The sequence below is a fragment of the Takifugu flavidus genome, chromosome 20 (assembly GCF_003711565.1).
Source record: "Takifugu flavidus isolate HTHZ2018 chromosome 20, ASM371156v2, whole genome shotgun sequence".
Classification (NCBI taxonomy): domain Eukaryota; kingdom Metazoa; phylum Chordata; class Actinopteri; order Tetraodontiformes; family Tetraodontidae; genus Takifugu; species Takifugu flavidus.
Genome location: NC_079539.1, coordinates 4,882,952 through 4,904,768, shown reverse-complemented (window position 1 = coordinate 4,904,768; position 21,817 = coordinate 4,882,952). Strand labels below are relative to the sequence as shown.

Below are 21,817 nucleotides of genomic sequence, written 5' to 3'. Positions count from 1 at the left end.
TCTATAAGAATGCGGCGGTAATCCTCTGTGCTGCAGTTTAAGGAAGCAAAGCTTTTGTCAATGCTTCCTGTAGCCTTCCACAGAGCTCTGGGCTTTAGTTGATTGCATTATCTATTGGAGAGTCTGCTCGGTCTGAATGCAATGAGGCTGTATGTTTCCGATGGGGAGGTGCGTATTGTGTAGACTCTCGGTGAGGACGCTGCAAGATGGCCGTGCGAGTGGGCAGACTGATGTCATAATTTGAGACCAGGAATTTGAGACCACCTTTATTTGAAAATAATTGAAATTCAGCCGATGGGCTCATAAGTAAGCATGCTAGGATTTTCAAGAGAACACTGACCTTTTCCCAGGAAGTACTTAAAGAACCACCTGGTGTGGTACTCTGGATTCTCCAAATGGACGTCGGTTCTCCTCCAGGTGGCTGGAGTGTAGTCTGAAGTCTGGATTGTCACGCAAAACACACAAAAATGTATTCCACACAGCTTGACTTACAGCAGTAATGCAGACTGACCAGGGAACCAAAATACATGAAATATTTGGAGTTTGGGGCACATCAGCACTTTAATTCAACTATATTTGTTTACACTACTGTTGCTTAAATAATAATGAAGCAGTGTGAAATTAATATGATGTGCTTGGTTTAATTATCTTTATACACATGTCACATTTAGCAATGTTTATTTTTGATAATTACAGATAGTAACAGCAGCCCTTTTCGAATCCCCTCACATTCACAAAGACATTTGTTTTCTTTCACAAGAATCCAAAGGGGAAAATGTTGATTGATTGAGCCAGCGGGCATTAAGTTGTTTTTTTTAGAGAATATAATGTGATTATATCTGAGGAGGATGTGTTCCATTGAAATAAACTAATGTATTTGCTTTGGCTGCAGACAAATGTCATTTCCAGGAGACCAGGCTGTGTGCTCAACCCGTGTTTGCTGCCTGTACCTCGTCTGATGAGCCATTCTCCACCCTGAAGCGTCCTGCCCTCTGAATGGCCCCATCTGCATCGCTGGAAATTAGCTGGGAGGAGACAAAGAGGGAGACATGCTTAGGATCCCTGACACCTGACAGAGCATGACTGGCGGCAGGGACTCATATGCAGTCCACAATACAGCAGAATTCTGCAGCGAGGAACCACACAATCATCCCCCCATGTGATAGAAGCTCGGCTCTCATCATCTCCACATCCATATGTTCTTTTTTTCTGATCCCCTTCACTGTAAAACTCATCTTTCTTGCTTTCCCTGTATCGCATTTCCCAGCCGCCATCTCTATCGTTCAGTCTCACCTCTCTGCTGAAGCACAGTATTGGCAGGAAAAAGAGCAGCTAATGTCGGAGGACGAGCAAAAGGAATGAGACAGAGAGCAGGAAAAGGCACAATGTGATCGGCGCACAATCAAAGGAACAGATGGAAATGCTGAGTTGGTGTTAAAAACCATTTTGTCCTCCATGACAGAGATGATAGAGATTTCTGCACTTTTTCTTCTGGCTTTGCTGCAAACGGTTCTGCTCTTCTAGCAGCATCTTTGCATTTAACACACTTTTAGAAGATCTCTTTTCAGCAGGATTCTCTTGCTGAAAAGGCCAACAAACCCTTTTAAAAGGCAGTAGACACATGGCCATGTCGTGCCCACAGATGTTGTGTTCCTAGGCGAATCCTGGCTTCATCTGTCCACATAAGCAATGGTCTGGTCTCTTATACAGTACTGTATGTGACCTGATTACAGCCGATACCTCAACCAGGGGCGTGTGTCACGCTTGCCAGAGGTGGTGCAGTTTTACTGGCTTCTAAATGATTATCTGCGGCATGGGTTTAGCTCGAAAGGTAATCTGGTTATTGTCGGTTGGCCGTGCGCGTGATTCCCTAGATGATTATTAGCGATAATTAAAACGCAATTGTGTTTTCATGAAACGCTCCTCAATCCATTTGGAGTGATGCGCAAGCTTCATCTCGGCCCTTTCAACCTATCCCTCTGCATGTTCCCTTTTCCTTTTTATCCCCAACACGCCACTGCACCAAGTGATGCTTTGTTTCCAGGCAACGGACCGACTCTCTTCCCCTTGTTACTCCAGTCTCAGCTCTCCCATCCTGCCCTATGGCCTCTGCACCTATTAGGATTTACTGTCAGAGCTCTTTCATTCCCCTCGCCGGTAGAGGTCCCTGCTCTGCCGAGATGTCAAATGCGAAAGGAGTTCTGATGCAATTCTGGCCGGCGTGCACTCTGACACATCCAGATGGCTGGAAATGGTTGGAGGGTGGCCAAGCAAAAAGGAAAAAAAACATTCCCAGAAGAAAGGGATGAACGCTGAATGTGCCTCTGATCTCCAGGAAGTAAATACAGGTGCAATAACTCTGATTAATCAATAAATAATACGTGTATACTTGATCAGTTCTGTTTAGATATTAAATTGCCTCATTTCTGTTCAACCAATTAGAGCAGTTGAGCACTGCAGGCTGAGCCTAAAAGAGGGGGCCAAGCAGGAAATTTCAGGCATTTTCATTTGATAAATTACTATAAAATAATTAGTCACGATCCAAATATTTGCCGTTTTGTAATAACCGCGTTTCCTTTCTACTCATTGTCATCGCAAGACAAACACGGGCCGTCGACAATGCCCGTCTTCGCTTTACGCGGGATTATTTCCCTGACAGCACTCACCAACTTAATGAAGCAGAAGAAATGTATGACTGTCATTATATAATCAATGTGTCACTCACATGTTCGGAATGCTGCACAGAGGTGATAACAACACCTCATTAACCGTCATTACAGAAATATGCTGCTGAGACTTTAAAGAAGGCAAATCCACAAGTTGGGTTCTATTAGATTCCTGTGTAAAATGATATGCATATTCAGGTTTGGCAACCAAAAAAAGCCACTTTAGGCTGACTGGCTGGATAAGCTGAAAGCCGCGAGGCGAGCGGCTACCACGCCTGACGCCGGGATGACGTCAGCGAGGGACAATGCTGAGCAAGCACCTTTTGTTTACTCTTTTTGCTTGGTCAAATATGACAGGCAGTGTTCTGAGGTATTGCATCAACCGCGCGTGGAGCTGGTTTTAAATGAGACACCCGTCCACCTCTTCCCTGGACAAACCCACCGGTCCATCTCAGAACCCACACACACACTCAATGAGGGATACTTTTGATTCGCCACACAGACGTGTATTCAACTCTACGTAGCCTCAGATCAACCTCAGACCCTCCTTGCTATGCGGCTACAGCAATTCCTGGTATCATTTATAGCTTTAAAGCTTGCATTTGGAGTCGGGATAGACTATAGAATCAATTGGGCTTTTGTCTAATTTACAATTGAAATCTAAATGGTAAATAATGAAAAGGTAACACGGCATGCAGGCGATGCACTGGCGGCATTTTCTCCCCAGGCTGAACTATATAAATAAAATACAATGATTAGAAGCCAGGCCTTTTTTCCTGCAGGTGTGAGGGTCCGATAAACACCGGAGAGGTTGCTGTGCAATAACTGGTCGTGTCTTAGGAGAGGCTGCAGGGGGAAAAAAACCAACAACAACACAGCCTTATCGTTATTTATGCATACTAATAGGCTGGAAAACAAATTCATTTTCGGTGGATTTCCTGTGCGATGGCATGTTTGGAGTGGCGTGTTCTGTGCATGCATGCGGAAAATGGAAAGTAAATTCTAAAACTGTAGGCCGCTATCTTCCTTCATTCCTCTTGCCTCCCGCAACATTAACCGTCCAATCGCAGGATAATGAAGGGGAAACCAATTCAGTGCTCAGACAGAGCAATTCGCCACCACTCTACTGTAGGTGTGTCTCCCTGCGGTGGGCGGGGGGAAGTGGCATTTTGTGTAAATGTGCGCTCATAGTGGCTGCAAGTATTGGGTGTGAAGAGGTTATCTGCCTTTCTAGGTGAAAAATGAGAAAGAGCAGAGGAACCGAGTGATAAAACCCCTCGACGGAGTGCTCTGCATCTATAGACACACGTGCATTACGCAGCCGCTGCTTATAAAACATGCAACAGTCGAGTGGTCTGGAAGGGGAGAAACGCACTCTAACTACCCCTCTTGGACTGGGGAATAAAGAGGAAACAGGGGACAAAGGGGAAGCCGCTTTTACAAACAAGCCATAAAACATCTGCCGCCGCCAAAGAGCAACGGTGGAGGAAAAGAGAAATGCCATCAAATCTAAAGAGAGGAGGCCTGAATGGGGATGATGCAACTAGGAGTCAGGGAGCGACGTGGAACGAGGAAAAAAGGCAAATGATAAAAGAGTAACAGCCGCCTCCACGATGGAGAACCCCATGGCGATGAGGCAGAGCTTTGTAGACACGGGAAGGACACACACACTCTCTCTCCTGCACATAAAGCTCCCATTTTAGGGCATGACCTGAACATACCAAAAGACACTCAACAGAGCTCACGATGTACAGGCGCAGGCCCTGATTTCCCAAAGGAACCCCCTGGGCAAAGATACACGGTGCTTCGCATCCCCACACGTGTGCGCGCATACTCGTGCATCACCTTGTTGCTCTAGATCAATTCTTTTGTGACCGCTTATAGATAATTGATCTCATCACAGGGCCTGATTATGCGCACTCACGGTCTTAGAGGAAGGCAGAGAACACGGCGGGGTGAAGGATTGTGGTGAAAGGAGGCAGATTTCAGATATAAAGACGCTGCATATTTGATTGTTGGGGCTCATTTTCAGCCTTCCAGCTATGACATTTCCTATTGGCTTTTCTACGGAGCACACGAGAGGGTAAAAAAAACAGCAAAAAAACAACTAAATTAAAAGAGCAAACCTGTAAGGAACGGATGGAACTGCATGTCCTTGTCTGATGATGGAACATGGGTCCTTAATTGATGCAAATGTTCTGTCTGCAAAATGTTGCTGTGGCCTTATTCTTCCAGCTTTAGTCTGCGTTCTCTTAAATAGCTGGAAATATTAAAATGTCAGCATCATCAGTATTAAATAAAGGGAGCTGGAGACAGCCTGTATTTATCTTTTTTGACAACGTTTTCATTAAATGTCAGGGTGATGACTTTCATGTGAACAGCGTTGGGTTGAATTTACGGTTTGGGTTGAGCTGGACAAATAAATGGAAGTCAATGTAAAGGCCCAATAAGGACGACTGGACAAACCAACGCATGTGTGCACAAGCAGGTCTGCACTTAGTTGGCTTTGTACTCAAGTTCAGCGGCATCCTCTACAAAGGTTACGCTATGCAGAAAAATCCCAGCATAAATGTCTGTTGGTGTCAGAAAATTCAGCCCCTGACTCAGACAGTCCGGCTGCAGTTAAAGGAGGAAGTGAAAGCTGAGGCTCACGATCACTGGCTGCCTCTTCCTACATGTAAAGTCCAGTTATGCTAACATTAACATCACATCTATATGTGCAACACTTCAGAGGACTGTTCTAGAAGGCATCTGACCACCCACCCACCTACCCACAAGCTCCATTGTTAAGGTGCAGCAGCGTTAAGAGTCCTCAAGAGTGGGCAGATTGTGCAGTCTGGGATGGTAAAGCGCCGTGGAGGCCAACCACTCTGCAGATTATCATTTATGTAAAGGAACAAGGGGTGAGTGTGGCCGATGCAGAGATGAGATACGGTCAGAACGGATCTCAATGTCAGCAGGGTCTCTAGGGAATATTTTCAATAGATGACAAAAGCAGATGGGAATATGTGCGGAGCTGAGGCTGTTGTTGATTGTGGGATCCATGCTGCTGCATGTGAGTTACTCCAACAACCTGTTGCATTGAGCTAGCCAATTTTGGGCTTTTTGTCTTTTTGTCAGAGGTGACTCAATAAAACAAGCAAATGTGGCTATTTTTAGCCAGCATGACGCATCTGCATACTTATAAGAAGCAGCTAGTTTTCCTGCGTGGCCGTCGTGAGACCGACATCTTCGCTTTAATGGCCGGGAATCACAGTGATGACACTTCCATAGGCTCGTTTTAATAAATGCAACACTTAATTGCTTTCATCAATGCACTACCAACCAGTCCGCGTTGTAAGAAGCTCATCTTTATATGCATGATAATCCCCTCATGTGAACAGCAGTTCCAGAAATCTTTGCTTTTTATAATTACAGAGAAGCAAAGAGCCCAAAAACATTTACACTATTGAGATTTATGATCTGACACTGACACCATTATATAGCTTTCATGATTAATAAAGCACACTTGATCCCAATTAAATGCACAAAGATGAAGCTTAGTAAATGTTTTCTTCAAAAGTTTGGCATGTTTTAACACCAATAATAACATACTGTGATACTAGAGGATTAAAAACAAAGCATGCAGCTGCCACTTAACCTCCAGACAGTTGTGAGGGAGCCGAACGCTCCCGCTTTAATGTCAATAAACACACTGGCTGATGCAGTCGTTCGGAGTGAGACGCACACACGCTGAGAGTGAGAATAAATTCAATGTGAAAGTGCAGTTAAAAGCCTCCAAGGCGGCCACGGCAGCGCTGGAGAGCAGGTGGGAGTGGAGCTGTCTGCCCCCCGGCCACTGTTTCAACCCCACAGGATGCAAGTTTGGCTCATTCTTTCGTCAAAAACAGTGACTGGCACTTCCTCATCTGAGTGATTGCTGCCAGCACCTACCTCTCACCTCTCCATCCCTCCCTTTGTCTCTGTTGACCTAAATGTGTTGCTGGGTCTTATTCTCTGGTGTATTCAGTGAATTTCACATTTAGTCTTTATAGGCAGCATGACAGGAGCTCTCTACACAGCTCAAATATTACATAATTCATCAGGAATACACTGCTGAAGTGGTATCTTTTAGTGATGGATCAACTTTATTTTGTACTGTATCCCAGCACCACGTTGATTCATTTTAAAACATCTGGGTGGTTTCTGTGCCAAATCTGACACATTCACCGTGCATTTTATTAAAACGATCCAATTCCTGCCAATGAATCATTATGATCCTCCTACTGTTCTCCTCCTGTCAGAAAATGCACCCAGACCAACGCCAGTGCTGCTCGGCCTCGGCCGCCCCTTATGTCCCCTGGTACCATGTTGTTGGAGGCAGATTGTCCCTGGCAGGGTCTCTCAGAGAAGGTCAAAGGAGAAAAGACAAAGCCTGTGTGGCTCAGGACAACCCAGTTGACTAAGCCCATCAGCTGTGTCATTCCAAAGAACTTTTCCGCCCACAAAACTTTATTTTCTTGTTCAAATGAGCAATTAAGTTCATTTTCCAAGATGAATTGAATACTTCATTTTATTGTAGCAACAAAGACCAAAGAAAATTGCTGGAATGCACCATGGCAGCATGGGTTTATAATCCCCCAGGTTGTTTTTAAAGATCAACCTGGGCTTATCAAGCCCCGCATTCATTTCCCATTATCCACTTTCTCTTCTATCAAACATAACTGCACAGCCTCTAATCCCTTAAGGATTAGATAATGAGAATTTGTCCCTTCTAAGATTTATGAGTAATTCACGCTTCTATTCACATGTTTTGGCTCTTGAACGTAAGAACGAGCCAAAACATTTCTCGGGGCATTTTTGGAGTTAAACCCAAACATGTGACGACTTTTTCATTAAGAAAATGAACCACTGAACAAATTTGTGGTGGTTTTCTGGCCGGCTGCGGCGAACATTTGCTGGGATTTAGCGGAAATAAAGCGCAGAAATAAAGATAGACAGAGGCTCTTGTAAGCATCAAACCCGGGATGAATGGATCTGCTTACATTTTAGCATCCATTAGCCTAATCTGTGACGGCAGGTTGTCATAATCTGGAATAGTAATTCATGGTGATGGATTACAGATCGGCTTTTATCGGCAGTGTTTTTCCTGCGTAGAGATATTCGTAGCTCCACCTAAAGGAAGCCTGCAATTCAAACTGAAACCGTAATATTTGACAAGGCTCTCATAGAAGAGGAGGATGGATTCTAAAAAGTGCGCGCTGAAACGACGTGCCGCTGCATTGACTGGCTCTTTTTCTTTTTTTTTCTCACAAAACACCCCCACACGTGGCTTTCTGTGTGGTGTCAGTCTGACAGTGTTGATGGGCGACATGCGGTTTCTCCTCAACAGCTAATCAGTCGCAGGCCGAGCGTGCGGCGCTTGTGGACAGACTTCCAACAGGAAGCACAAAGGTCCGAGCACAACAGTGAGACTTCCTGTTTCTGCCAGCTATCAGGGTGCACAGACTTGGCTCATGGTGGAGGCCGACATCACATACACTCATCCCCCTAACGCAACGCCGATATGACAGCTGGAGAATCTAGAGCGGAGCGCTGCCACTTTAAGCCGGCGGTGTCGAAACAGAAGAAATTAACTTTGCAGGCAGGGGAGTCCTGCATCAGCTAGACCCGCTGCGAGCCACCCTGGCTGAGCGCATCACCGGACCACACCCAGCACGTAATGACTCATCACCCCCCCCCCCCCCCCACACACACACACACGCCTCCCCCTCGCTACGCCAATAGAAAAGGGAAAACATAGCAAAGGGATGGGGGGAGGGGGGGAGTTCACGACGGGGATGAGGAGCCAGTCACGCCGAAGCACAAAGACGGCAATTAACTGTGGATGGGACTCACCAGCTCTACTGAACCATAATGTTTCCTGCTGAAGTCTCCACGCCTGCATCCCAAGTCCTCCGAGGCAGAGCTGCAAAACAGTAATAACAGCACACGGTCAGAAAGGCAGCCTGCCCGGCATCCGGCGGGGGCGCGGACACCAACTACAGAGCTCTTACAGATGTGACACCTGCAGCATCCGGGTGCTGAAGACAGTTTTTTTGAACCACACTTATGTTAGGATTGTTTTCATTTGCAACGTGTTCGCCCTTCTCTCTCCCCACTTCCCTTGTCCCCTTTGGTTCGCTCGTCTGGAGTCCGTCATTGCCGGTGGCTGGCCAGTAAGGGTGGCCAACCCTCTCCTGATTGAGACAATGGTCCTGATTGAATTAAAGCCCGGGAGATAGATGGAGACTGGCTGAGAGAGCCGAACACTGGTCACATACTCAAACGTGTGTGCAGGATACTGCAAATGCTGTCACACGGACACAAACACACACATGTTGGGCCAAAACGTCGGACAGAAAGACAGATCAAAATGAAGGAGCATGTCGTAAAAGTCATTGTTGTCTTAAGGTTCTGACAAATTGAGAACTTAGGAACCCCTTTCAGTTTCTAAGGAAATTTGTTGTCTTGTTGCTTCAATTTACCAAAGGATCTTGTGTAAACCATTAGCTCACATTAGCATTAGCAAAGTACAGCTAACCGTATCTCTGCAACCAGGTTTATTTCAGCCTGACCACAAAGCAAGACCAATAATAAAAAGATGTGTATATTTAATGTGTACTAGGGTATGACCTGCATCTTTTTTGCACCCAATTCACTCCCAGTCTGACTCACCCCCCCCCCCCCCCCCCCCTCTAAGTGACCTCCCTCATCAGGCTTTTCTTTCTCTCTGCACAGCAGACAAAAGCAAAGTGGGGCTAGTAATATATAATGTACACTTGAGCTTAAAGGGCACATTTAAAGTGAGTACTACACAGAATACATTCATCACTGCCTCCTCAGCTGCTTTCACGCTGCACGTTCAGTTCCTCAATGTTTGGGTGGGGTCTGAGGGTGCTTTTATTTTTATTTCTGAAGGGCCCTAGTCACGCTTCTGCCTCTCCTTTAAGAAGAGGAGTAATCTAAAATGTTACACACTGAAGGGCTTGATTAATTGTTGCCGCCACACCTCTCGTCCCAGTGAAAATCACGGGTGAAGCTCGTCTTCTTCGAGGAGGGGAAGACGGGGTGGTTTTTGAAGGTACAAAAAGCTGTGTTAACGCCTTACAAGGTAGAATAAGTTATGAGAGTGTGTGTCTTGAGCAGGGAGCAGAACAGGGAGGGTGTACCTGTCACCAATGCTCCAAGATGATATTTTCAGATTTCTGTTAGAGTGCGAGGTAACAATGTGAACAAGCTTCAGAAGCGGATCGTCGCTTTCACAGCTCGCTCTTGCCACAATATCTAAACTAAAGGATTCAAAATTACCCGATTCAAGGTAAATTCAAGGTAAATGCAAGGATTTGTTAGAATGAAGCGAAAAGGACAGATGCAACATCGGTACCAATTTTCTGTTGTCACTAAAATTGTCATAATGTTAAGAAGCATTTAGCTTTTTAATAGCTAGGGTTGCTAGTATGACTCCATACCAGACTACTGCATCCTGATAACACTGGAGACTTGTGGAACATTTGAACACCTCCTATTGTAAAGGTCGGGCACTTCCTCAGATATCATAACTTTACATCACGGCAGCTCACGTTCCAGAAGCACACGGGGTGCTCGCCAAAGAAAAATGACTTTGGAAGAGGAAAGAAATAGGTCTTAGAAAGAGACAGGTATTTATTATCTCTGTGTTGCTCTTAGTAATGAAACATGGGCGCAGGCTTGATGTGTCCTGTCAGCCAGAGCAAAAAGATGAGGCAGACTGGCTCCCCCGTCTCTCCTCCTCTGAAGAGTGGAGGAATTGTGTTCCTTCTTTCAGGACATGGAGGCAAAGCTCGGCTCGCAATCTCGACTAAATCAGCTGATCTGGAAGACGGTCCACGTCAGATGATGGCTTGCTCGATACTGTCTTTTAGTCAATTAGTAAACGTCAAACTCGGACCCCCACCTTCCATTTCTTCTGCAAGCGCGTTGCGACCCGTTTCTACCCGAGCGGCAACTTTTTTTTTCACATTTCTGATTTACCCCCAGCCATTTTTGTTGCCACTGATGGTGTCCCAGGGCTCTTTCCATCCATGAAAACACAGGTAGAGAAGGAAACCCGCCTCTTATGCATGTATCAGGTTATCCCACCAAAAGCAACCAACACCAGCGTCATTATAGCACTTCATATCCATTTTCAGGACCTTTCTGATCTTCTATCCTCCCCATTCACACATGCAAAACAATGGTGAATGTTAACCACAGAGCAGTGTTTACCTGTTCTCTCTCTCTCTGGTCAGGTGTCACTGTAGATCTTTCCACTGTTAAAACCTGCCTGGGCACCATATTCCATATAAAGGCTGAAACCCTACTACTCCTGAATACAACAGCCTAACTCACCTAAACACTATTAGGTTTTTATGATGCATTTCTTTGACGCATAACTGGTGGGGGGAAAAAGCCCGTCATGAATAATTCAGAGCATTCCGTGTCCACTATGAACGGCCTCCTCTACAATCAAAAGCTAAATTATTTTAATTGTAATTTCACATTCAGTTGACTGCAGTTTAGCTGAGAATGTCGCGGATGAGAATGGAGGCTGGTGAGAAGCGTCGTCACATCCAGGACTTGTGGATTCAGTGACGATCCGCTTCTGCATGCAGCGAAGATTCAAGATAAATTAATAAATCAATAAAAAGAGCACTAAATAAAGAGCTCGGAGGCTTACTGTCACCATTATTGGACACTCCAGCAGCGGAACTTTACGCACCAACGAACTGCTTTGCGCGTCCGCGCAGGTGTCGGTAGCTTTATCTCTGCTGGTTTCTGAGCGAGACGCAGGCAGCGCTGCGGGGATGTGACAGGCAGCATTCAACAGATGAGAGGCGAACATGCACAAACGCGGAAAGACGGTTGTCGCTGGTTTACCGCTGATTGAATGTCAACAGTTTGTTGGACGCTGGATCCACACTGTTCATGTCCCCATTCGATGTTAGTCCTGCGGGGGAAGTCAGCAACGGCAGACCCGGCGACTTTTCTGTCCTTCCTCCTCTGTGTCTCCTCAGAGCAGGAACATCCCTCTGCAAACTCTGGCAACAGCTGAGGCGGACGCTGCTGGTGGTCGGACTATTTTTCCCCCCTATGACCTCCGCGCGGAACCTGTCAGCGCGCAAAGACGAAGCGGAACAACTCTGCCATAGGAGTGTGTGTGTGTGTGTGTGCTTACTTCTCTCTCTCTCTCCCTCTCTTTCTCTCTCTGTGTGACACACACAATGACACGCCCCTCTTTACAACGCTCACGTCAATAGTGAATTTCAGTACACCACAGCTTTAGCTGGAGGCTCTGCAGCGCAAAAGCCAGCACTGAGAGCAGATTGTCCTCTCTGGCTCTGTGTTTTGTTATTTTCCCTGTTTGGCTCACTGTTCCTTCCAATTCGGCTTCAGCAGCTACAGCCTGCAGAAACTCGATACGACCCTCAGCGAACTGAGAAAATTTCAGTCTTATGAGGTTTTTTTTTTTAGATAATTGAAGATAATTGAATAGATAATTGATAACAGATAACTGAATCACTAACAGGAGCTGGAAATGGTGCTATAGCAAGATGTGTTTAAGCACATCATTTAAGCACTGTTTGTTTATTCAATACTTTTATATAGAACAAACTGGGTTATTTTTTTTTACTAATCAACAATGAAATACATGTAAATTATATGTAAAGCTAGTCTGTACATTCATATCTTAAAAAGTTGGATCAAAAACACTGATAATTCACTACAAAAAAACCCTTTTCTCTCTAAGATTCTGTCCAATCAAACAGAAAATGAATTCAGCACTTGATGCGCTCTGTGGTGGAGCCACAAACAGAAGAATAGGAGTTTATGAAAGTCAGTGTAAAGTCAGACATCCGTATTTAGTTCAATGAAATATAATATCGGCAGGTTTTCCTGCGCGTTTGGCTCTGGTTCTTTAAATATTTCTGAAATGGGAGACTTGCAGAAACGTTCTGAACAACAGAATTAGGATATAATGACTCCCAATGTGTGAAACAGACTTCATTTGCATTGTCTGCTCCCCTCCCTCCTATTTCACGCGCGATACGTGAAACGTGAGCTTTGGTAAATCCGATACCGTCGTAATAGCTCAGCCGCAGCTCGGTTTTCATGCACACGCACGCACGCACAAGCACACACACCATGAGCGAGTGCAGGAATTTTCAGCTCGGGCTACACAGCACTCAGCTGCACATCAATTTTTAATCAGCAGAACACCCCCTCAGTGGCACGCCACATCACAGGAAAACACCCAAAGCCACCAGCGCACCACATCTGCACTGAATGGGACTCTATATAAAACCCGCAGCTGAAACCTGCAGCAGCCAGAGGGGGGAAACGATCATTTTAAAGCCATACTGTAAACAAAGCATTCATTTTTTTCCTTTAGGATCAAGTTACAGTCAACCTCTGACACCTGAACACTGGTGTCACCTCTAATTAGAGCCCTAAAGGCGATCACTCACACATGCACGCATGTTCAGAGGCTTTATATAAACAGGACACGCTAACACACAGCATCACAAGGCATTTGCATGAGGCCTTCTGGTTTGCAAAGGGAAGAAAGACTTCCTGTCCAAAGGCCAGCCTGAGAATCACCCCGAATCTCTGACTGTAACACAAATACCAGCTCAGAACCACACAAGCCAAGTGTTGACGCAAGGGGGGGAAATGGATCCACCAAAAACAACAAGTATAAAGTCTTCGGCTTTACCGGCGTGAAATTGCTCATGAAGACTTTTGCGACAGCTGCAGCAGCTGTTGGTGGGAAGATGAAGAATCGGAGAGGTGGAAAAATCCATCATCCAGTGGAACACTTGTTGGTTTGACAACCCTCAAACATGCTTGATTATCAATGATCTGCTCTCAGTGACCCTGTCCACAGGGATCTTTTCCACTGAGCACTCTGCCTTAACCTTTCTGTACAGACTCGGTGAAAGGGAAGTGTGTGTTCATCATCAAATGTCATATTGAAAAGACGATTCAAATCATCTTTAAAAGTGGATCAAAAGGTCGTCCTCAGCCTGAGCCACTACTGCCGCCATCGTTGGTCACGTGCAGGAAACATCTAATTTTCTTCTGCTGTGACCTGAAGCCCTCCTGTATGTGTGTTCATGTGTGTGTGTGTGTGTGTGTGTGTGAGACCCTGCAGCGATAGACTATCCCAGGCTTTGCACTGCCCAAACAAATACAACTTCAAAGACCAGGAATTAAATGTAGGTGTGTTGTTGGCTGAGTGTGTGTGTCCACGCTAGCAAGGTTTGTGGTTGACAGATACACAATAGATGTGTGGGTGCGCGTGCGTGTCAACATTGGCATGTGTGCGTTCGTGTGTAGCCAGCGAAGCCCTCAAAGATCTGACGTTCTTGAGTCAATGGCGTGCTAATCCCTTTGAGCTACATCAGCTTCACTCTGACACAGTGCAGGGGGGTTTCAGCCTCATCAGCGGAGCCGTCTCTGACCGCAGTACCTTTCCCAGGGACGGACTCAAAGCAAGAGTGTGAGGCGAGACAACACGATCAGATGAGCTGTTAATGACTTCACTGTGCGTCTGTGTGGGTCAATTCTACACAGAAAAGCATAAAAACAACAATGTTCATGGTTTCATTTGATGGTGTTTTCATTTTTGGCAGGTTTATAAAAGAAGAAAAAGACAGAATCAAATGTATCCATTTAGTAATTTAATCATGGCTCATATGGGCTAAGCTATTCTTCAGAATTTCTTCATTTCTGGAGAATGTAAGAGACGTACAGTACTTTGGTCTAGTAGTCTTACACGCATGCACGTGTCCATGTACATTAATATGATTTGGATTCAGACACCGGCCTCATTGTTAATGCACGCCCTAAATGTCAACAGGTCACCAAGGTGGCCTCTGTAAAATGTCACAAATGTCAGCCGGTGGCGATTGATGGTGGCACTCTCATTAAAGTGATCAGATGAATTAACCTTTTGTCTGTGGCGAGCTGACCGGCCTTGGACATTCCTGCCCTTGGCTCTTTGACTACAGGTGTGTGTGTGTGTGTGTGTGTGTGTGTGTGTGTGTGTGTTGTGTGTGTGTGTGTGTGTGTGTGTGTGTGTGTGTGTGTGTGTGTGTGTGTGTGTGTGTGTGTGTGTGTGTGTGTGTGTACTGATGAAGTCTGATTACTGAGTAATTCAAAAACACAAAGAAGCACATGCGAGGTTTACCTCAGCTTCTAGAGGATATATGGAGTTCAAGATTAATCTCAGTGTAAATGTCCTTAATGCATTTCTTTAAAAGATTAAACACCCTTTCTTTGGCCAGAATTCGTTCCTACTTCCTCTATTTTCCTCTTTTCGCCTTGCTTCAAGCCGTTTACTTACAACGTGATTGGACCTTATTACGTGGAGATTCTGCCCTCGTGTGGTAAAAATATATATGACAACCAACGACGCCTTGTAAAATGACATACGGTCACCAGAGAAAACTCTGAATTACTGATTTAATTAATGAATTAATGCGTTTCTATGAAGAGAAACTATGTGTAATTTACGTTGCCTAAAGACATAATATTTTATGGCCCATATATATAAACCAGATTCACATTTATGCTCAGGCGCAACAGCAACTAGTAATCCTGAAGCCGAGGGGGAAATTCCTTGGAACTTCTCTTCAAAGAACATCAATCCATAAACAACATAATAACACCACATATTTACACCCTCATCTGTTACTGAACCCTTCTTAGAACTTCTATACGCACATATGGTAAAACTGTGCTTCTGCATTTCTCTTTTTTTTCTTTGTTACTGCTAAGAGCTTTTGGCTGGTCTCCTATAGAACCACAGGGTAAAACCAACCCTTCACAGTCTTGTTCCACTTCCTCTTTTGTCTCTCCTGGTTGGCTGGGTTCAGGGTTATGATGGGGGCAGCAGGCCTGATATATAAGGAAACCTCTCAGTGTACTGTACACACAGACTCGGCGCTCTGAGCTTCAAAACACTCTCACTCTGCAGAATCTCGGACAGGGACACTGATTTTTTTAAAAAGGCTTTGAATGACTCGTCGTCAAGCGGCTTGTGGCATGCACTGGCGACATTTCAGCCCTCTTTAAGTATAACTTGCGTTACACTGGGGCTACTCCAGCCAACTATAATGGAAATGTTTTTCCAGCCTCCGAGCTTTCGCGCTGCAGTGCGTTTAATGTGTAGGTATGTGTTTTAAACCCTTAAATGGAAGCAGATGTTTCGGTCTTAGAGTTTTTACAAAGGGTTCTAATCAAGGAAGGGATCCCCCCCCCCTTTTGTCTTTTTTTTCCTGATAGTAATTTGAATCTATTTTTCTGTGTAAACGAGCCTGTGGCGCTGCAGAGTGCGCATGACTGAGCTGTGCTGAGCTATGCAGCCACATATGGGAGTGATTACAGCTCCGTGTTTATCAGACCTCACTGAGGCAGCGACTGGGCGCCCGAGCAGAGTGCAGTTTCCTATGGAAATTAAAAACACAACGCTCCGTCTTTACGATTACTCACACCAAGGCTGGTGGTAAAGTCTTGATTTTAACAGCACGATGCTCAAACGTGAAGGTTTTTACTGCATTCATTCCATTCTGGGATTTTCTAAATATTTGCGATTGTTTGTTTGAGGGGGGAAAAAGACGAAACAAATACCAGCTGTAACCAAATTCTGTGTTGTATTTACTCAATTTCTATTTTTACCAACACATCTTTACTGATTTTGCCGCCATGAATTATTGATAACAACAAAAAGGCAAAAAGACCTCTTCCGATTAATAATATGACCCCCGTGACCCTGTTAAAGGTCACGATCGATGGATAGAGCTTTTCTCATAATGCTTCAACATTAAACTGCAAAAGAAACATCTCTATTATTTATCATTGCATAGTTAAGTGCATTTTTAAAAAAATAATGGAAAATAAGACAGTTACAAACAAAGGTATAAATCATTTCAAGGAATATTTACTGTGTTCCAGAGTTTCATTGTGCATTTTAGAATTCTGAAATGGTTTTGATTACTATCAAATAAACTTTCTCTCTCTCTCTCTCTTTTCTCCTCTGGACACATATGTGTGACATAAATAAAACAGAAAAGCGAACTGTCCATTTGAAGTCACTTTGTTCCCTTTTGCTAAATGCAAACATGTTTGCTATGGTGGAAAACAGCCCTGAGAGCTGTGAAGGAGGTCTTGATGTGAACAGGGCTTTTTTAAAAAAAATCTGGCTAAAGAAAGGTTAAATACAAATGTGAGAGAGGCGAATGATGTTGACCGTGTGCGTGAAGGGGAAATGCCTTTAGTCAGCAGAGCTGTCAGTTATCCCCTGAACTGGCCTCCTGACGCCTTTATGATGTATGGAAGCCAGGGAGGGACAATATAGCAGCACAGTCCACCGCGGCTACTTCCACTGCGCATAACAACGGCTGTGAAAACACTACACTCAAAACACGACGTCTGCCTTCAAAGCCGACTGTAAAAGCTTCCGCAGGAAACCACAAACTGTGATACATATTTTACTCTGCTCTGGGCTCGGGTACATGTGAACTGATGAACTCTGCTTTGTTTTAATCAGTGAAGACGTCAGTTATGCTTCAACCCTTGGTCGGAAAGCCTCGCCGGCCTATTAACGGGCACGGAGGATAGTGCTTGGAATGCATTTTTGAAATGAGACGTTAAGGGAGGAAGACGAATACGTGCAACGAGGACAGTCAAAGCCTCTGCTGGAGTCTCAGCGGTCTGTTTCAGGACAGTTAATGTGGCTGCACTGGTGGAGGGGGGGAAGGGGGGGCCGGACCGATATTTTACGTATTTCAACGCCAACCGATCCTGCCAAACTTTGTGAACTCAACCTGGTTAACGGTTCCCCGCAGCTCTGAAGCACATTTAAACCCGGGAGGCTGGCGTTCCCATGACATACCGCCTCGTGGTAGCTCAGTGAAAGAGAGGCGTCTCTTCCATCATGGCCCAGTAATGCACCCACACATGCCTTTCCTTAAATGAACTACTCATGTCTTTTCAACTAAGCAGTTGAAGAAAACAAATTCCCCCCCCCCCCCCCCCCCCCCCCAATCTGGTGTAGTTTATAGTAGTTTTTTTCTTTTTTAAACTTCCTTGTTGCACACATAATTTCCCTGGCAAGACGTCTTCATATCGGCTCTGCCAGTTTGTGGTCAGAGCAGAGCCAACGGTTTCTTGGCTCCTCCAAGTGTCACCATAGTTTAATCTCACCAGGTCGGCTGGAAGTGGTTAGAGACAAAGAGATGCTACAATTGTTATGAAAATGAAATGGAAAGAGAATAAATAGATCGGGATTAGATGTTCCTGGATGATCTCCAGCTCCCTCTCAGGTTTTAAGACTCAGAGAGCTTAAGCTTGTTTAAAAAAAAGAAAAAAGAATGAAACCCCTTTGCTGCACGCAGACAGTCGGATGCAACGAGACAGAGTGTCTTTGGCTTGCAGCTGCTAACGTAGCAACGGGCTGCTAGGAGTCAGAAGTCAAATAAAGTCCAAACAATCCTGATTCTAACATCGCTGTCATTAGTTATATGAAGGGACAAAAAGGTGATCAGATGTCTGCTATTGTTACAGAGGTGTTCAATGAATAAATCTTTTGCACGGCTGTACGTCACACGCTACATATCCCGGAGAACTGATCAGAATGCCTTGCAAAGGCTCCAGTTGGATTTTCACTCTACACTTGTCGGATATCTCCAAACTGGCCAGCAGAAATGAGTCGCACCTCCATAAATCAGGGTCCAAAGTCCTAATTTAACAGGTGCTTTTGTCAAGGCAGCACAATGTGCAATTTATCACAGACAAACTTCTCATGAGATTTAGATTTGGGTGGTAAAGGGTTAAGGTAATTATTCTAAACCCTAATTATCTCCGTGCCTGGATAAGTAAGTGCTAAGTGAGTTCTAATGGCACTTTGACTTGACGGCACAGGGTCCGTCTGCTCCTGTAGCCTGAGGGAAAGTGGGCAGGTCTGGATTCCTCATGACAGAAGTCCACAGGCAAACACGTGGAAACACTTTGGCCTTTGTGCGTGTGCTGCACGCCGAAACGGAATAACCGCACTCATGAAGCCGTCCACGTGCGCCGTCCATGTTGGTTCATCTCTGCAATGTAATGAATTATACACATACGATGCAGCAGCAGCAGCCCTTCACTTAAGACTCCTTCAAATCTGCCTTAATGTAGCCCAGCGTCTATATTTCTGCAGTTCGGGCCCGGCCCTGATTGATTGTTAAAATGCTTGCAGCCTGCAAGGAAGCCTCCAAATGCGACTCTAAGAACCGTGGCGAAAAGTGAGGGGAACTGGGCTGCAGAGAAATTAGGGGAATTAGCAGAGAGGGCTGATGTGAAAGGCAGGTTTTTGGCACACCGCCGGCCAGAGCTGAGGCCAACGATGCTGGAGCTGTGAAGCGTGGTCTCGGGCAAGTTTCTGCTCTTGTGCACCCCAGCCTGTTTCCTCAATGTAGCAGGAAATGACACCAGAGGTGGGAAATGGGGAGGTGAAGTACTGGAACTATAATCTAGTGGCAATCAAGATGCTGATAAACGGTGTGGCAGCCATGACGGGATTAGGTCCCGTAATGCCGAGTCAAAGGTGAGCACTCCTCCTCCACCGTGGCATGCTTGCAGTCTCATGGATAGTGGATTTGAAATTTCCGTTGTTTAGAGAAGAAGAAAAAAAATCACACTTATAAAAAAAAAGCCTTCCCAGCCAAGTCTTGTGTACAGAGTGTGATTATGAAAGAGGAAGGAACTCGCGTCACATCAGTAAAGGTGAAGACACAGTGAATGATTCCGGCCTGATGGGCAGGTTAGATCCTCCAGAGCAGAAATCCTCAGAAGGCTTTTGCCTCCACTGAGAAGACATCCGGCATCAGTTTTTCCCCATGTGGTGTATTTTCGGTCGGTGTTGTGCTCGGGCGCGTGTGTGTGTGTGAACTCCCCGGCGTCCAGCTGGGCTTGGGTGACAGTAGAAAGTCTGAGCCATCAATCTCCTATAAAGTGGAGAGTGGAAATCCACAACCCCCCCGTGGCCCACGATTGGACGACAGCGAGGCACCCGGTGATGGAACCGGCCAATCAAAACCCGAATTACGCGAGAAAAACGACAATTTACGGCGTCCTGCCACCGATCAGCGTTGTCAGCGCTGCGGTGTCAGGTGCAGGGGGAAACGGAACCGTGCGTAACGCTCCTTCAGCAGACCGTGGACGTCCGGAGGTGGATCAAAAAAGGCTGTGTCTTATTTGAGGGGGGGGGGGGGGGCGCCGTTAAAATGTAAATCCGTGATCTCTGAGCACAGCATATGTTGGGGATCTCCGTCCATAAAGCGCGCACACACACCCAGCAGATCCTGGATAAACCAGGCGCATAACAAACTGTGTTCTCCAAGTGCCACTTGAGGTGACTGCAGATTGTGGGTGGGTGGGGGACACCGTCTAGCCATCATGATCGCCTTTTGTCCCAAACAAGAAAAGACGGGACCTACCTGGTTATCTCGAAGCTGCAACCTTTCCGTAGGAGCAGGGCTCTCTTCCGCATGATGCCTTTGTCTCTGCCGGGATACACATTTTTATCTGAATTCATCGGTGCAGGAAGAGCAGGTAGACCCGGGGAAACGGCGCGTTCTCTTCAGTGGGGGAAGAATGTGTTTAAAAAGAAACGTGCGGAGGATTGAGAATCAGAGAAGAGAAAGAGAAAACCTTCCCGAGGAGAAAGGGGGAAATCCTGCAGCTGAGCTCGGTCCACCTCAGCGGAGCAGACTAAGTGATCCTGCAGACTTTTTTTGTTTTTTTTATAAACCCTCCTCGGGCAACACGAGTGACGGTGCGCTGGAGCGGTCAGAGGCGCATGGTGACCGGCCTGGCGATGCCTCCATGCGGGCGGGTCGGAGCAGATCTGTGCCAGAGCGGACCGACCGCGCTGTCGGCCAGCAGGGAAGGTTTTATGGTCCCGAACTGTAGCCCGCAGACCTTCTTCTGCTGGGAGAGCTCGGTACTGAGTGGCAGCTCCGCGATGACTTAATGAAACTGATGGAGAGAGAGAGAGAGAGAGAGAGAGAGAGAGAGAGAGAGAGAGAGAGAGAGAGAGAGAGAGGAGGGGAGAGAGAGAGGGACGGGGTTAGGAATTGTTGATATTCTGCCAATGAGTAAACAACTGCAAACATGTGTAAATACCTCTTGGTGAATGTTCCGTGCTTATGCAGCTTGGATTTAATTCTACTTTTACTGGTGGGATTTATTGTAGCCTGGTCCTCTCTGCCCCCCACCCGCAGTTGGAGCTTTACCGCTTTACCTCCCTTGTTAGACCGACTTTACTTTTACAATAGACACCCCCCCCAGTACATGTCAGGAGCTAATCTTCATGCTAACTAGCAAGTCATACTAATTGTCAAATTCAACAGCCAACCCCCCACACACCCCCATCATCCTTTCAACTGAAAAAACATTTTTTTAAACAATCTCCACATCCAAGTCAGCTCAGGACGATTGAGTACTATTAGCATTTTAAAGGATATCACCAACCAGACAACCACTTTGCTAAAACAACACGTGGCCCTAAGTGCACCCTTGTGCAGGTGCAATGGACTGGTTGATTATTTCTAATAATACAACAGTGTGGGTTGATGGGATGCCGAGCGGTGACTCACAGGATCTAAAGTGAAAGTCTGCGAAGTATGGACCAGTTCACATAGGGTCTGATGGGCTGCACATGGCAGACACCTAATTTATTTTATTGGTTCTTTTCATCAGGATGTTATATTTCTTTAAATAAACACACTGTGTACAAATGCTGAACCAGAACATAATCCTTTCACTCTGTACTGTATGCGGTGGCTTTCTTCTTTTCAAACTCAACCAGGTTGCACAGGAATCAGGTAGGAACAGTGTTTTATTCCATCCCTGTGTAGTTTTCCCTGTATGCCTCGGAGCATCGTCTTGCTGACAGATGAATCTTCTCCCGGGTCGTAGTTCTCTTGCAGACTGACTCAGCTTGTCCTGCAGGATTTCACATCACATTTAGAGATGTGCTGTTTGGTGTCCACAAAGCATCCTTTAACATCTCCTCTGTGATGATGTGGCACCCTGACCTCTCACATGTATTTTTGGGTGACCTCTAG

The 21,817-nt window shown here is 45.7% G+C and overlaps 1 protein-coding gene across 7 annotated transcripts in view; it reads right to left on the bottom strand.

Annotated features, from left to right (window-relative positions):
* Positions 1 to 20,710, bottom strand: part of garnl3 (GTPase activating Rap/RanGAP domain like 3) — a 39,075-nt gene extending 18,365 nt beyond the window's left edge. For 3 of the 7 annotated variants that reach the window (XM_057018804.1, XM_057018806.1, XM_057018809.1), the window contains exons 1-4: positions 20,186 to 20,710; positions 8,544 to 8,613; positions 951 to 1,025; positions 341 to 440 (exon numbers count right to left, since the gene is read on the bottom strand). In XM_057018804.1, the coding sequence (XP_056874784.1) occupies positions 341 to 440; positions 951 to 1,025; positions 8,544 to 8,613; positions 20,186 to 20,283 (343 nt within the window). In that variant the 5' untranslated portion in view covers positions 20,284 to 20,710. Of the gene's footprint in view, positions 1 to 340; positions 441 to 950; positions 1,026 to 8,543; positions 8,614 to 11,424; positions 11,554 to 11,582; positions 11,882 to 20,185 lie in introns of those variants that run through there. The other 4 variants (XM_057018803.1, XM_057018805.1, XM_057018807.1 and 1 more) reach the window with 3 other exon arrangements.
* Positions 20,711 to 21,817: the final 1,107 nt, after the last annotated feature.